This window comes from Mobula birostris, chromosome 3 (assembly GCF_030028105.1).
Source record: "Mobula birostris isolate sMobBir1 chromosome 3, sMobBir1.hap1, whole genome shotgun sequence".
Taxonomy (NCBI): domain Eukaryota; kingdom Metazoa; phylum Chordata; class Chondrichthyes; order Myliobatiformes; family Myliobatidae; genus Mobula; species Mobula birostris.
Genome location: NC_092372.1, coordinates 222,539,970 through 222,554,250, shown reverse-complemented (window position 1 = coordinate 222,554,250; position 14,281 = coordinate 222,539,970). Strand labels below are relative to the sequence as shown.

Genomic DNA, 14,281 nt, shown 5'->3' with positions numbered 1-14,281 from the left:
TAACTATGTCACTCTCCATCTTAATGAAGGATTCTACCATATTATGGTCACTCTTACCCAAGGGGCCTCTCACGACAAGATTGCTAATTAACCCTTCCTCATTGCTCAAAACCCAGTCTAGAATAGCCTGCTCTCTAGTTGGTTCCTCGACATGTTGGTTCAAAAAACCATCCCGCATACATTCCAAGAAATCCTCTTCCTCAGCACCTTTACCAATTTGGTTCACCCAATCTACATGTAGATTGAAGTCACCCATTATAACTGCTGACGAAGGGTCTCGGCCTGAAACGTCGACTGCACCTCTTCCTACAGATGCTGCTTGGCCTGCTGCGTTCACCAGCAACTTTGATGTGTGTTGCATTATAACTGCTGTTCCTTTATTGCACACATTTCTAATTTCCTGTTTAATACCATCTCCGACCTCACTACTACTGTTAGGTGGCCTGTACACAACTCCCACCAGCGTTTTCTGCCCTTTAGTGTTATGCAGCTCTACCCATATCGATTCCACATCTTCCCGGCTTATGTCCTTCCTTTCTATTGCGTTAATCTCATCTTTAACCAGCAACGCCACCCCACCTCCTTTTCATGTGGTTCCTGGCGCAGTGGTGGGAGTAGGACAGTCTGGGGCTTGTAGCACTGGGGTTGGCTCTCTACCTGATCACACCCCCACCCATCCCCAACTCCCCATTTTAAAGGGGCAGGGCCCCAACAGAGTACCTAGCTGTAAGCTCGTAAACGGCAGCGTAAACTGTCCGATGAAATCGTTCCTCGAGGCGGCGTCGTAGTCCTGAACCAGGAAGCGGACAAAGGCCAGTTCAGGCACAGAGACATCAAATTGGAAGGTTGCGTTCCACATGGGGTTGAAGCCTGAAACAGGGAAGGGACAGGTCAGACACAAGATGTACACCTCCGACAGGAATGTGGGTTCGAGTCCCAAGCAACACTGGCTCAGAAATAAAGTTCAAAGTACATTCATTGTCAAAATATGTAAATCATATATAAGCTCAGATTCATCTTGCAGGCAGCCACAAAACAAAGAAACACAATGGAATCCACCCCACAAATACTGTGAAATATTTAGTGTATGAAAAGCAAACGAATCGTGCAAACAATATAAAAAGTAAACAAACACCACGGAGTCCCTGACTGAGTCCATAGCCACTAAGCTGCTTCAGTGCTGAAGAAAGTGAAGCCAGTCCAGGAGTCCAGTGGCTGTAGGCCACAGCCATGGAGTCAGGTTAGTGCTGAGGTTAATGAAGCCTCGCAGAGTAGTGATCTGAACACTAGTTCATCCTTCACGGCCCCCCAGCCTCAGCACCTTCGCCTTTTTAATCTGCTTCAGTGCTTAAGTCGGCTAACCAACCACTCGCTATCCGCTCTCGGGCCCAGGACCCACCGCATGAATCCGGCCCCAAGTCTGCTCTTGCATTCTCGAAACTCCAATTAGTTGAATCATTCAGGATACCGCAAATCCGCCAGGTTGTACAGACGGTTCAAAAGCACAGGCTGTGGATTGCAGTGATCGTAGTCCCGAGGAAGTACATTTAATAGAATAGTTAGTAGTTTTGTTGGCTGAATGATAAACGTCACTGTGTCTCACCAGCGCCACCTCGAGATCAAAAATACCAGAAATGTAAAACATTTATATATTACATGTTGTTTATATAAATATCAGGTACATGTACCGAGAAACAGTAATCCTGCATACTATTCATACAGGTCAATTCATTACACAGTGCACTGAGGTCGGACAAATTCAAACACTAACAGAATGCAGAATAAAGTGTAACAGCCGCAGAAAAAGTGCAGTCTGGGTACACAATAAGGTGCAAGATCACAATGAGGTAGATTGTCAGAGCAGTCATGATCTTATGAAGAATTAATCTTTGAGGTGGGTAGGGTGGGGTCTCTGCTTTACTGAGGTAGTGAAGAGTGTAGACAGAGTCCATGGAGGGAAGACTGGCTTCAGTGATGTGCTGAGCTCTGTCCACAACTCTCTGCAGTTTCTTGTGGTCACAGGCAGAGCAGTTCCCATACCAGGGATAGGATGTTCTCAACAGGAATTCTGCAGATGCTGGAAATTCAAGCAACACACATCGAAGTTGCTGGTGAACGCAGCAGGCCAAGCAGCATCTGTAGGAAGAGGTGCAGTCGACGTTTCAGGCCGAGACCCTTCGTCAGGACTAACTGAAGGAAGAGTGAGTAAGGGATTTGAAAGTTGGAGGGGGAGATCCAAAATGATAGGAGAAGACAGGAGGACAGGAGGACAGGAGGGGGAGGGATAGAGCCAAGAGCTGGACAGGTGATAGGCAAAAGGGGATACAAGAGGATCATGGGACAGGAGGTCCGGGAAGAAAGACAGGGGGGGGGGACCCAGAGGATGGGCAAGAGGTATATTCAGAGGGACAGAGGGAGAAAAAGGAGAGTGAGAGAAAGAATGTGTGCATAAAAATAAGTAACAGATGGGGTACGAGAGGGAGGTGGGGCCTAGCGGAAGTTAGAGAAGTCGATGTTCATGCTATCAGGTTGGAGGCTACCCAGACGGAATATAAGCTGTTGTTCCTCCAACCTGAGTGTGGCTTCATCTTTACAGTAGAGGAGGGCGTGGATAGACATGTCAGAATGGGAATGGGATGTGGAATTAAAATGTGTGGCCACTGGGAGATCCTGCTTTCTCTGGCTGACAGAGCGTAGATGTTCAGTAAAGCGGTCTCCCAGTCTGCGTCGGGTCTCGCCAATATATAAAAGGCCACATCGGGAGCACCGGATGCAGTATATCACCCCAGTCGACTCACAGGTGAGTGTTGCCTCACCTGGAAGGACTGTTTGGGGCCCTGAATGGTGGTAAGGGAGGAAGTGTAAGGGCATGTGTAGCACTTGTTCTGCTTACACGGATAAGTGCCGGGAGGGAGATCAGTGGGGAGGGATGGGGGGGACGAATGGACAAGGGAGTTGTGTAGGGAGCGATCCCTGCGGAATGCAGAGAGAGGGGGGGAGGGAAAGATGTGCTTAGTGGTGGGATCCCGTTGGAGGTGGTGGAAGTTACGGAGAATACTATGTTGGACCCGGAGGCTGGTGGGGTGGTAGGTGAGGACCAGGGGAACCCTATTCCTAGTGGGGTGGCGAGAGGATGGAGTGAGAGCAGATGTACGTGAAATGGGGGAGATGCGTTTAAGAGCAGAGTTGATAGTGGAGGAAGGGAAGCCCCTTTCTTTAAAAAAGGAAGACATCTCCCTCGTCCTAGAATGAAAAGCCTCATCCTGAGAGCAGATGCGGCGGAGACGGAGGAATTGCGAGAAGGGGATGGCGTTTTTGCAAGAGACAGGGTGAGAAGAGGAATAGTCCAGATAGCTGTGAGAGTCAGTAGGCTTATAGTAGACATCAGTGGATAAGCTGTCTCCAGAGACAGAGACAGAAAGATCTAGAAAGGGGAGGGAGGTGTCGGAAATGGACCAGGTAAACTTGAGGGCAGGGTGAAAGTTGGAGGCAAAGTTAATAAAGTCAACGAGTGCTGCAGTCGTCGATGTAGCGAAGGAAAAGTGGGGGGCAGATACCAGAATAGGCACGGAACATAGATTGTTCCACAAACCCAACAAAAAGGCAGGCATAGCTAGGACCCATACGGGTGCCCATAGCTACACCTTTAGTTTGGAGAAAGTGGGAGGAGCCAAAGGAGAAATTATTAAGAGTAAGGACTAATTCCGCTAGATGGAGCAGAGTGGTGGTAGAGGGGGACTGATTAGGTCTGGAATCCAAAAAGAAGCGTAGAGCTAGGATGTTCTCTATGCTTTTAAAAAAAAATGGTGAGGGTTAAAATGGTCATACCAAATTTCTTCAGCTTACTGAGGAAGTAGAGGTGTTGGTGAGCTTTCTATGTGGTTGGATCAGGACAACTTATTCTTGAGTAAAGAGTAAAAGACAGGTGAGAGTAGATATAGGACCGATAGAAAATGATACTGGAGAAATTGTAATGGGAGGTGAGGAGATGGCAGAGGAACTGAACAAGGATTTTGCATCAGTCTTCATTGAGGAAGACAGCAGGATACCGGACACTCAAGGGTGGCAGGGAAGAGAAGTGTGCACAGTCACAATTATGAAGAGAAAGTACTCAGGAAGCTGAATAGTCTAAAGGTAGATAAATCTCCTGGACCAGATGGAATGCACCCTTGTGTTCTGAAGGAAGTAGCTGTGGAGATTGCGCAGGCATTAGCGATGATCTTTCAAAAGTCGATAGGTTCTGGCATGGTTCCGGAGGACTGGAAGATTGCAAATGTCACTCCGCTATTTAAGAAGGGGGCAAGGAAGCAAAAAGGAAATTATAGACCTGTTAGCTTGACATCAGTGGTTGGGAAGTTGTTGGTGTCGGTTGTCAAGGATGAGGTTACAGAGTACCTGGAGGCATATGACAAGATAGGCAGAACTCAGCATGGATTCCTTAAAGGAAAATCCTGCCTGACAAACCTATTACAATTTTTTGAGGAAATTACCAGTAGGCTAGACAAGGGAGATGCAGTGGATGTTGTATATTTGGATTTTCAGAAGGCCTTTGACAAGGTGCCACACATGAGGCTACTTAACAAGATAAGAGCCCATGGAATTACAGGAAAGTTACATACATGGATAGAGCGTTGGCTGATTGGCAGGAAACAGAGAGTGGGAATAAAGGGATCCTATTCTGGTTGGCTGCCGGTTACCAGTGGTGTTCCACAGGGATCAGTGTTGGGGCCGCTTCTTTTTACATTGTACATCAACGATCTGGATTATGGAATAGATGGCTTTGTGGCTAAGTTTGCTGACGATACGAAGATAGGTGGAGGGGCCGGTAGTGCTGAGGAAACGGAGAGTCTGCAGAGAGACTTGGATAGATTGGAAGAATGGGCAGAGAAGTGGCAAATGAAGTACAATGTTGGAAAGTGTATGGTTATGCACTTTGGCAGAAAAAATAAACAGGCAGACTATTATTTAAATGGGGAAAGAATTTAAAGTTCTGAGATGCAACGGGACTTGGGAGTCCTCGTACAGGATTCCCTTAAAGTTAACCTCCAGGTTGAGTCAGTAGTGAAGAAGGCGAATGCAATGTTGGCATTCATTTCTAGAGGAATAGAGTATAGGAGCAGGGATGTGATGTTGAGGCTCTATAAGGCGCTGGTGAGACCTCACTTGGAGTACTGTGGGCAGTTTTGGTCTCCTTATTTAAGAAAGGATGTGCTGACGTTGGAGAGGGTACAGAGAAGATTCACGAGAATGAGAGGGTTAACATATGAGGAACGTTTGTCCGCTCTTGGACTGTATTCCTTGGAGTTTAGAAGAATGAGGGGAGACCTCATAGAAACATTTGGAATGTTAAAAGGCATGGACAGAGTGGATGTGGCAAAGTTGTTTCCCATGATGGGGGAGTCTGTACGAGAGGGCATGACTTCAGGATTGAAGGGCGCCCTTTCAGAACAGAAATGCGAAGAAATTGTTTTAGTCAGAGGGTGGTGAATCTATGGAATTTGTTGCCACGGGCAGCAGTGGAGGCCAAGTCATTGGGTGTATTTAAGGCAGAGATTGATAGGTATCTGAGTAGCCAGGGCATCAAGGGTTACGGTGAGAAGGCGAGGAAGTGGGACTAAATAGGATAAAATGGATCAGCTCATGATAAAATGGCGGAGCAGACTCGATGGGCCGAATGGCCTACTTCTGCTCCTTTGTCTTATGGTCTTATGGTGATGTTCACTGCTAGAAATTCTCTCCTTTTACAGATACAGCACAGTAACAGGTCCTTCAGCCCAGCAAGTCTGTTCCACACAATTACACCCATGTGACCAATTAATCCATTAACCTGCACGTCTTTGGAATGTGGGAGGAAACGAGCACTTGGTGGAAACCCACATGGTCACAGGGAGAACGCACAAACTCCGACAGACAGTGCCGGTAATGAACCCAGGTTGCTGATGCTGTAATACTGTGACGCTAACTGCTACTCTACCACGCCTTCCTCAATTTGAAACTTCTAACCCTCTCCATCTCAGTTCCTGATGTAAACAGTAGCATATGGAGATTGAAAGGTTGCAAATCATTAGAATGCTGCAAATAAAGCCTCAGCATGTGGTTTAAATAAGACCATAAGGCCTAAGATTAGAATTAGGCCATACGGCCCATCAAGTCTGCTGCACTATTTGATCGTGGCTGAACCAACAGAATCAACAAACTCAATCGTAAGGCCAGTGAGGTTGTGGGGATGGAACTGGACTCTCTGACGGTGGTGTCTGCAAAGAGGTGGCTGTCTAAGCTGCATGCCATCTTGGACAATGTCTCCCATCCACTACATAATGTACTGGGTGGGCACAGGAGTACATTCAGCCAGAGACTCATTCCACTGAGATGCAAGACAGAGCGTCATAGGAAGTCATTCCTGCCTGTGGCCATCAAACTTTACAACTCCTCCCTTGGAGGGTCAGACACCCTGAGCCAATAGGCTGGTCCTGGACTTATTTCATAATTTACTGGCATTATTTACATATTACTATTTAACTATTTATGGTTCTATTACTATTTATTATTTATGGTGCAACTGTAACGAAAACCAATTTCCCCCAGGATCAATAAAGTATGACTATGACTATTTATTTTCACTCTCAACCCCATTCTCCTGCCTTTTCCCCATAACCTTTGATGCCTTTACCTATCAATCTCTGCTTTAAATATAACCCAAAAAGCACTGAATTCTACAGTTTAGCCACCCTCTGGCTGAAGAAATACCATTTTATCTTTGTTCTGAAGTGACGTCTTTCTACTCAGAGGCTCTGCCTTCTGGTCCTAGACTCCCTCCACTACAGGAAATACCCTCTCCACATCCACTCAGTCTGGGATTTTCAATATTCAGTAAGCTTTAATAGGAGATACACCCCACCCGCATTCTTCTAAACTCCAGTAAGTACAGGCCTGCTCAAATCCAAAGTCCAGATCTTACTACACAGTACTGAAAGGAGTTTGACCTGAACCCGAGGAAGTACCATTAACCGATCCTCTCTGGAGAAACTACACACTTACCATTGTTGGAAATGTGCGGCGTCACTTTCTCTGCATCATCTTCTTTGACTCCAAAAACTTCCACTGTCACGAGGGGGTCCACCACCGAGCTGGGTTTTGCCATGTTTGACTTAGGAAGCTGCTGGGCAGAGATGACCTGTGGAGAGGCAAGGATGTGATGTGAAAGAGCCAAGTGGTGCACCAGTAACTTGTGTTGTTTGATGAAATGAACAATCAGGGAAGAGCACAGCACAGGCTCTAAAGCCCACAATGTTGTGCCGACCTTTGAAAGAAGATTAGCTTTATTGGTCACATGTGCATCAAAACATCCAGTGAAATGCATCGTTTGCATGAACGACCAATATGTGCTGGGGGCAGCCTGCAAACGTTGCCATGCTTCTGGTGCCAATTTAGCGTGCTCACAACTTACTAATCCTAACCTGTACGTCTTTGGAATGTGGAAGGAAATCGACCTGCTCATGGGGAGAACATACAAACTCCTCATAGGTAGTGGTGGGGTGGGAATTGAACCCCGATCTTACAGCTGGTTCTGTAAAGTGTTATGCTAGCCACTACGCCACCCCGGTGCACACCCTCTCTGAATAAAACAAGCAATTAAGTTCCAACTAATCTCCAGCTCTGTACATTCAGTTGCCTGTCTAAGAGCATCTTAACACTTCTATCATATCTGCCTCTATCAACATCTCTGGCAGCTCATTCCAGGCACCACCAGTCTCTGTGTGAAAAAACACCTGCTCCACACATCCCCTTTAAAATTACCCCTCTCACCTTAAACATATGCCCCCTGGTATTAGACATTTCAATCCTGCGAAAAAGAAATTGTCTGCTTACTCCCTATGCCCCTCACAATCTCATTAACTTGTATCAGATCTTCCTGAGCCTCCACTGTTCCAGGAAAAACAATCCAAGTTGTCCAACCTCTCCTAGAAATACATGCCCTCTAATTCAGGCATAGTTCTAGTGAACCCCTTCTGCACCCTCCCAAAGCCCCAAGCTCTTCTTGACATTGGTCAGTGTGGATGGTGAGTTGAACAGCCTATTCCCATCGAGTTTATCCAGCACTTCCAGTTCTTACCATCACGTGGAGCTTCTTCCGGTCCAGCCAAGGTCCCTTCTGGATGCTCTTTGGGTCAAATATCGGCTTTGTCTCCCTCAGGTACTTTGGCTTCAGGTTATAACCACAGAAACCATTGTCGCGAAATTTACCTTGGTAGATGTCCATCTCTTGCCCAGGGGTCTGGAAGTTGAGGGCCACTGCAGGCATTATGGTGGGAAGGGAGGTGGGGGAGGAGAACCGACAGGAAGGTGGGAGGGAGGGCAGAGAGTGGGAAAAGAAGAAGGAGGGGCAATGGAATGAAAGGAGAGGGTGAGTGTGAATGAAAGAGAAAGAGCAAGAAAACATTTAATAATCTATTTCATTATCACATCTGCTCTGAATATCAAGAAGTATCAAGGCAAGGGTGTTAGTGTTTGGAGACATACAACTGTGCAGTGGTAGTAGCAGGCACAGTTTGGGCCTGAACAAGTGCCTTTAATTGGGTAGAAGCTGTAAATGCAAACCCATCAGGAACTGGATTGGGCTTAGGGGAGGGGTGGGTGGCTGTACTCTGAGTACGTATCCTGGGAATCAGGGCTGATTTGGGTCCCGTCTGTAACCAGCTAATTTGGGGGTGTTTATAGTCTGCAGAAGCAACTCTGCCCTGTGAACTGGCAGTGGTGGGAGGGCATGGGAACTGACGATGGGAGAGTGAGGGAATCATGTAAGACGTTGTATCCATGACTGTGTGTGCATGTGTATATCTGTGGGTGTGTATTCATGAGGGGGGGGGAAGAGAGCGGGGATGGGTGGAGGGGGAGGGGGAGGGAAAGAGAGAGCTATCTTATGTATTTATAGTTATTGTGTTTTTATTATTATTATTGTGTTGGTTTTGTGCTGCATCGGACCTGGAGTAACAACTATTTCATTTTCCTTACTCTTATGTACAGGAAATGACATTAAACAACCTTGAATCTAGTATCTTGTGTACGCCTGTTGGAATGGGTTTGTGTGTGTGTGTGTGTCCATTTGATGGTGTGTGTGCGCGTTGAGCAGAAGGAGAATAGGATGAGGGAAGGCGGACATGAAGGGAAAAAGGATTGCTGTGTGAGGTGGTGGGGGGCCTGTCAGAAACACTATGTCTGGTGCTTCCATTCAATGCCTTGGCTATAAATGCAAACATAATGCCTTCTTCACCATCCTCTCCACCTGTGTCAGGGAGCAATCGTCATCAGCACTGTGCCCTTTTAGAATTTGAGCTGACAAGTGCATGACCTCACACTTGTCTGCATTAAGTTCCATCTGCTGCTGCTCAGCCCAGCTTCCTAGCTGACTGGTGTCCCGCCGCGTCATTCTGTTCCCTTCAGCAGCAGAGTGCATGGGTCAGGAGGGATCATTGAAAAAGGCCCTACAGAGTTCTCACCGAAGAAGGTGGATATCTCTGACCTTTGACTCTTGCGACAACCAGCTCAGGTCAGGTCCCCAAGGGAGGGCTCACAGTCCTCTTTTTAAGGTCAGGATTAGGACCGATGACCCCCACCATCCAGGCCACTCAGTGTTCTCGATGTGGCCAGTAGGCAGGAGGTAAAGGAGTCTAACGACCCCACACCTCGGGCATAATTTTAAGATAAGTGGAGGAAAGTATAGGGGAGATGTGAGAGGTAGGTGTTTTTTTTTACACAGAGAGTGGTGGGTGTGTGGAACACACTTCCAGGGGTGGCAGATACAATAGGGGCATTTAAGAGACTTGGATAGATACATGGATGAAGGAAAAATGGAGGGTTATGTAGGATGGAATGGTTAGATTGAACTTATTGTAGATTAAAAGGTTGGCACAACATCGTGGGCCGAAGTTTCTGTACTTTTCTATTTCTAACAGCTTCTTCCCCACTGACTCCACAAGACCATAAAACACTGGAGAATGAGGCCATTCAGCCCATTGAGTCTGCCCTGCCATTCCATCATAGCTGTTCTCTTATCCCTCTCAATCCAATTCTCCCACCTTCTATCTCAGACCATATTCCCTTCTACTTGTTGTTATGTTTATCGTTTACTGTGTTGGTATCCAACAATGACAGGAGACTTGTGCACCTGGGCAGCTCCACTTGAGCTTGGAAGTCCTGTTCCAGTGGTACAAGTAGTCCTCATAAATTTGGGCCTTCCTTGGTCACAGTGGATGACCATGACATCTTCTGTGCCTTGTCATGCCCTTCACGCTCCATGGAGCGTTGCAGAACCCACTTCCTGGCTGCTGGATCTCACTGTAGATTCCATTTGCCCAGTGAGAGTTGAATGTCTAGTGGTGGTCAACGGTGTGTGAGCTGCCCCAGAACGGACATGATAAGCCCCTTTACAAGAGATGCTACCCCTCCCTAGACACCCCAATTGTTTATTGTGTTGTGTAAGTTATGTATTATTGCTGCAAAAAGTTTATTGTCATGGCATTTATACCCATGACAATAAACTTGAACATGTTTCAAAGATCACCCACTGCATACAAGTGACATCAAAGGGTAGTGCAAAGAAAAAGCTGCGATGGGGTAGGACAATCCATTTGACTGACAGGCGTGAGTGATCCAATGTGAGACAGACATGTTTGGTGACCAGTGGCAGATGGGGAAGGTGTGGGGTCAGGGGATTCAGACTTCCAAAGGAATAGCTGGCGACGCATGGTGGGTTTACCTATCTGGCAGCCCGCGTTCCACATGTTGATGGGGGAGTAATTGGAGGAGTCCGTCCTCATGCCCGCCGGGTAAATCCTGCTCAGTTGTCGGGCGTTGAGCTGGATGAAGGGGGTGCCTGCAGAAGGAAAGTGGGCTTGTTAGAACGTAAACACAAGAGACTCTGCAGGTCAGGCAGCATCTATGGAGAGAAATAAACAGGCTCGGAAGGGACTGGGGGACTGGGAAGAGAAGGTTCTCGGCCTGAATCACTGACTGTTTATTTCCTTTCACAGATGCTGCCTGACCTGTTGAGTTCTTCCAGCATTTTGTGTGTGTTGCTGAAACGTAAGCGCTCTCAGTCACAGTCTCCTCAGCCGTTCCAGCAGAAACCTTGTCTCTTCCCAGCCCGAGGTTGGGAACACAAGATGGTAGGATATGGAAGCAGAATTAGGCCATTCGGCCCATTGCACCATGGCGGATTTATTATCCCTTCCAGCCCCATTTTCCCGCCTTCTCCCTGTAACCTTCCATGCCCTGACTAATCAAAAACCTATCAACATCAACTTTAAATATACCCAATGACTTTGCCTCCAGTTGTCTGGTGCAATGAATTCTACAGATTCACCACCCCTAGGTAAAGAAATTCCTCCTCATCTCTGTGCTACAGGGACATCCTTTTATTCTGACGTGCTCTTTGGTCCTAGACTCCTCCTTGAGCCTTGATATACTCCCAGTCGCCACTTACTGGAGTCCTGCACCAGTTTATTGAACTTGTTTTCCACGAAGGATGACATCTCGTAGAAAACCTGGTTGTTCATGGCATCTTCAAACCCGTTGAAGTGGACGCTCTTGCAGAAGATGACCAGGTCAGACAGCTCCTTGGACAGTTTGACCTTTGAGCCCTGGAGGGAGGAGGTTGTAGACACACAGGTTATCCTGCCATTGAACAACCTTCAACATCAGGAAGACCACGAGTACATTGGGGGTGTGCTATGACGGCAGTAGAATGTGACGTAACTTGCGGGCTGCCTCTTGAGTGTGTTTCGATGTACATGTGATAATTAAATGAATTTGAATCTGAGTGATGAACGAGGGAAGGAGTGGAATGAATGAATGAAGGAGAGTGGGAAAGTGAGAGAGAATGAATAAAGAACTGACCAAGGAAGAGTAAGGTGAGTGAACAAGTGTACGCAGGAGGGAGTGAATATGAGAGGGACAAGGGAGAGTGAGCAAGGATGGAGTGAGAGTGAGTGAGGGACAGAGGAAGGGAATGAATATGAGAGGTATGAGGTAGAGTGAGCAAGGGTGGAGTGAGGGAGGGAGTGAGAGTGAGGGAGTGAGAGTGAGGGAGGGAGTGAGAGTGAGCGAAAGAAGGGACAGGGGACTCACTTTCTTTTTAAGTTCCTGCTTTTCTTCCTCTTGCATTTCGGCAGCCTCGTCCTCATCTGAGACATCATCGTTCTCGGCGCTCTGATCATCCTCCAGGCGATTCAGCCTCTTGCCCTTCACCAGGATTTTCCCCTTCAGTTGCTGTAACCATCACAAGACCAAGAAGAAACAAATGAGTGAGCATAGAGTCATACAGCTCTGCAACAGGCCTCTTGGCCCATCCCATCCATGCTGACCAAAACCCACCTGCTCATATTCTTTCTCTCTCTCCTTTTTTCCCTCTGTCCCTCTCATTATACCCCTTGCCCATCCTCTGGGCTTTTTCTCCCCTCCCCCTTCTCCCTAGGCTTCCTGTCCCATGATCCTCCCATATCCCTTTTGCCAATCACCTGTCCAGCTCTTGGCTCCATCCCTCTCCCTCCTGTCTTCTCCTATCATTTTGGATCTCCCCCTCCCCCTCCCACTTTCAAATCTCTTACTAGCTCTTCCTTCAGTTAGTCCTGACGAAGGGTCTCGGCCCGAAACGTCGACTGTACCTCTTCCTAGAGATGCTGCCTGGCCTGCTGCGTTCACCAGCAATTCTGATGTGTGTTGCTCATGTTTGGCCTGTATCTCTCTAAACCTTCCCTAGCCATGTACCTGTCCAAGTATCGGGTGTGTGTGTGTGTGTGTGTGTATATATGTGTTACTTGTGTGTGGGTGTGTGTAAGAGAGAGAGTGAGAGAGACAGTGTGAGAGACAGAGAGAGAGAGAGTGTGTGTGTGTGAGGGTGAGAGAGAATGTGTGTGTGTGTCAGAGAAAGAGTGAGGGTGTGTGAGAGTGAGTGAGTGTATGTGTGAGAGAGAGTGAGTGTGTGAGAGAGAGAGAGAGAGGACGAACACAAGAACGAACAAACACAAAGAACGGAGTTTGTTGTTGCTTTGCTAACTGAAGCTCCATGGCTGCGACTATGGATTTCAGCTGTAGTAGTCCTAAATGGGAGTATTTTGATCATTCCCATTGGAGCTGCATGCAAAGCGTCGCCACTTATTGGTGCCATGGTCTGTTTCGTTGTGTTCTGTGTTGTTCTGCTGAGCACTATGGGCATGCTGTGTTGGCGCCCGCCAGAATGTGTGGTGATACTTGCGGGTTGCCTCAGCACACCCTTGGGTGTGTTGGTTGTTTACACAATTGACACATCTCAATGTATGTTTTACATATATATTTCACTATATCCGAATCAGGCGTTGCGACCTCTTGACCCACTCTTTGTTCCTATAAAATTCCCATCTCAGGAGCAATGAGTGGAACTTCCTGCATCCTCTTGCTGCTGGTGGGATAGCAATCTCCGATCTCCATACCCCTCCCTGTCCCTGTAACTCCACTGGCCTCCACACCTCTCCCTATCTCTGTAATCCCCTCTGGCTTCCACACCTCTCCCCTCCTGTCTCCCTACCCCTCCCTGTCCCTGTAACAGTCTCCAGTCTCCCTACCCCTCCCTGTAACAGTGTCCTGTCTCCCTACCCCTCCCTGTCTCTGTAACAATCTCCAGTTTCTATACCCTTCCCTGTCCCTGTATCAACCTCCAGCCACCTACACCCCTTGCAGTCTCTGTAACCCCCTCCAGCCACTGCTCCCCTCTCCATCCCTGTAACTCCCTCCAGCCGCTGTACTGCCCCCCATCTCTGTAAACCCCTCTGGCCTCTACACTCTTCCCTATCTCTGTACCCCTCTGTGACTGTAATACCCTCCACATCCCTCCCTGTCTCTGTAACCCTCCCTAGCCCCTTTACATTCACACTCTCTACAGATCTCTCCAGCTTTACAACACAGTTCATCTCTCTCTGTTCCTCCTGTTTCTCCATCATGGCAGATGGGGAGATAGCAATTACCACAGGGTGCAGAGAAGCTCGTTGTCAGCTTTGGCGCTCTGTTGTTTGGATAGAGCCCCAAATGCTCCTTACCTCAGGTGAGGGGAACTTGGTGGGCACCTTCCCGTCGATAATCTTGGACAGCAGCTTGTCCCCCAGGATGGTTTTCATGTGCTGCGCCATGACGTTCTGCTGTTCTACACTGCAGTGGTTCTCCAGGGACAGGATGAGAGGGTAAGGAGAGACCTGGAATTAAACGCAACATTATGTCAGTGTGAAGACCAAGCTTCTGTCCGCATTGAGGG

The 14,281-nt window shown here is 47.7% G+C and overlaps 1 protein-coding gene across 2 annotated transcripts in view; it reads right to left on the bottom strand.

Annotated features, from left to right (window-relative positions):
- The window catches only part of plcd1a (phospholipase C, delta 1a), a 134,074-nt gene that overhangs the window by 3,692 nt on the left and 116,101 nt on the right, over positions 1-14,281 (bottom strand). Inside the window, exons 8-14 of one of the 2 annotated variants that reach the window (XM_072252084.1) lie at positions 14,070-14,222; positions 12,127-12,267; positions 11,483-11,639; positions 10,757-10,873; positions 8,114-8,292; positions 7,039-7,174; positions 721-870 (exon numbers count right to left, since the gene is read on the bottom strand). In XM_072252084.1, the coding sequence (XP_072108185.1) occupies positions 721-870; positions 7,039-7,174; positions 8,114-8,292; positions 10,757-10,873; positions 11,483-11,639; positions 12,127-12,267; positions 14,070-14,222 (1,033 nt within the window). Of the gene's footprint in view, positions 1-720; positions 871-1,404; positions 1,613-7,038; positions 7,175-8,113; positions 8,293-10,756; positions 10,874-11,482; positions 11,640-12,126; positions 12,268-14,069; positions 14,223-14,281 lie in introns of those variants that run through there. The other variant, XM_072252085.1, reaches the window with a different exon arrangement.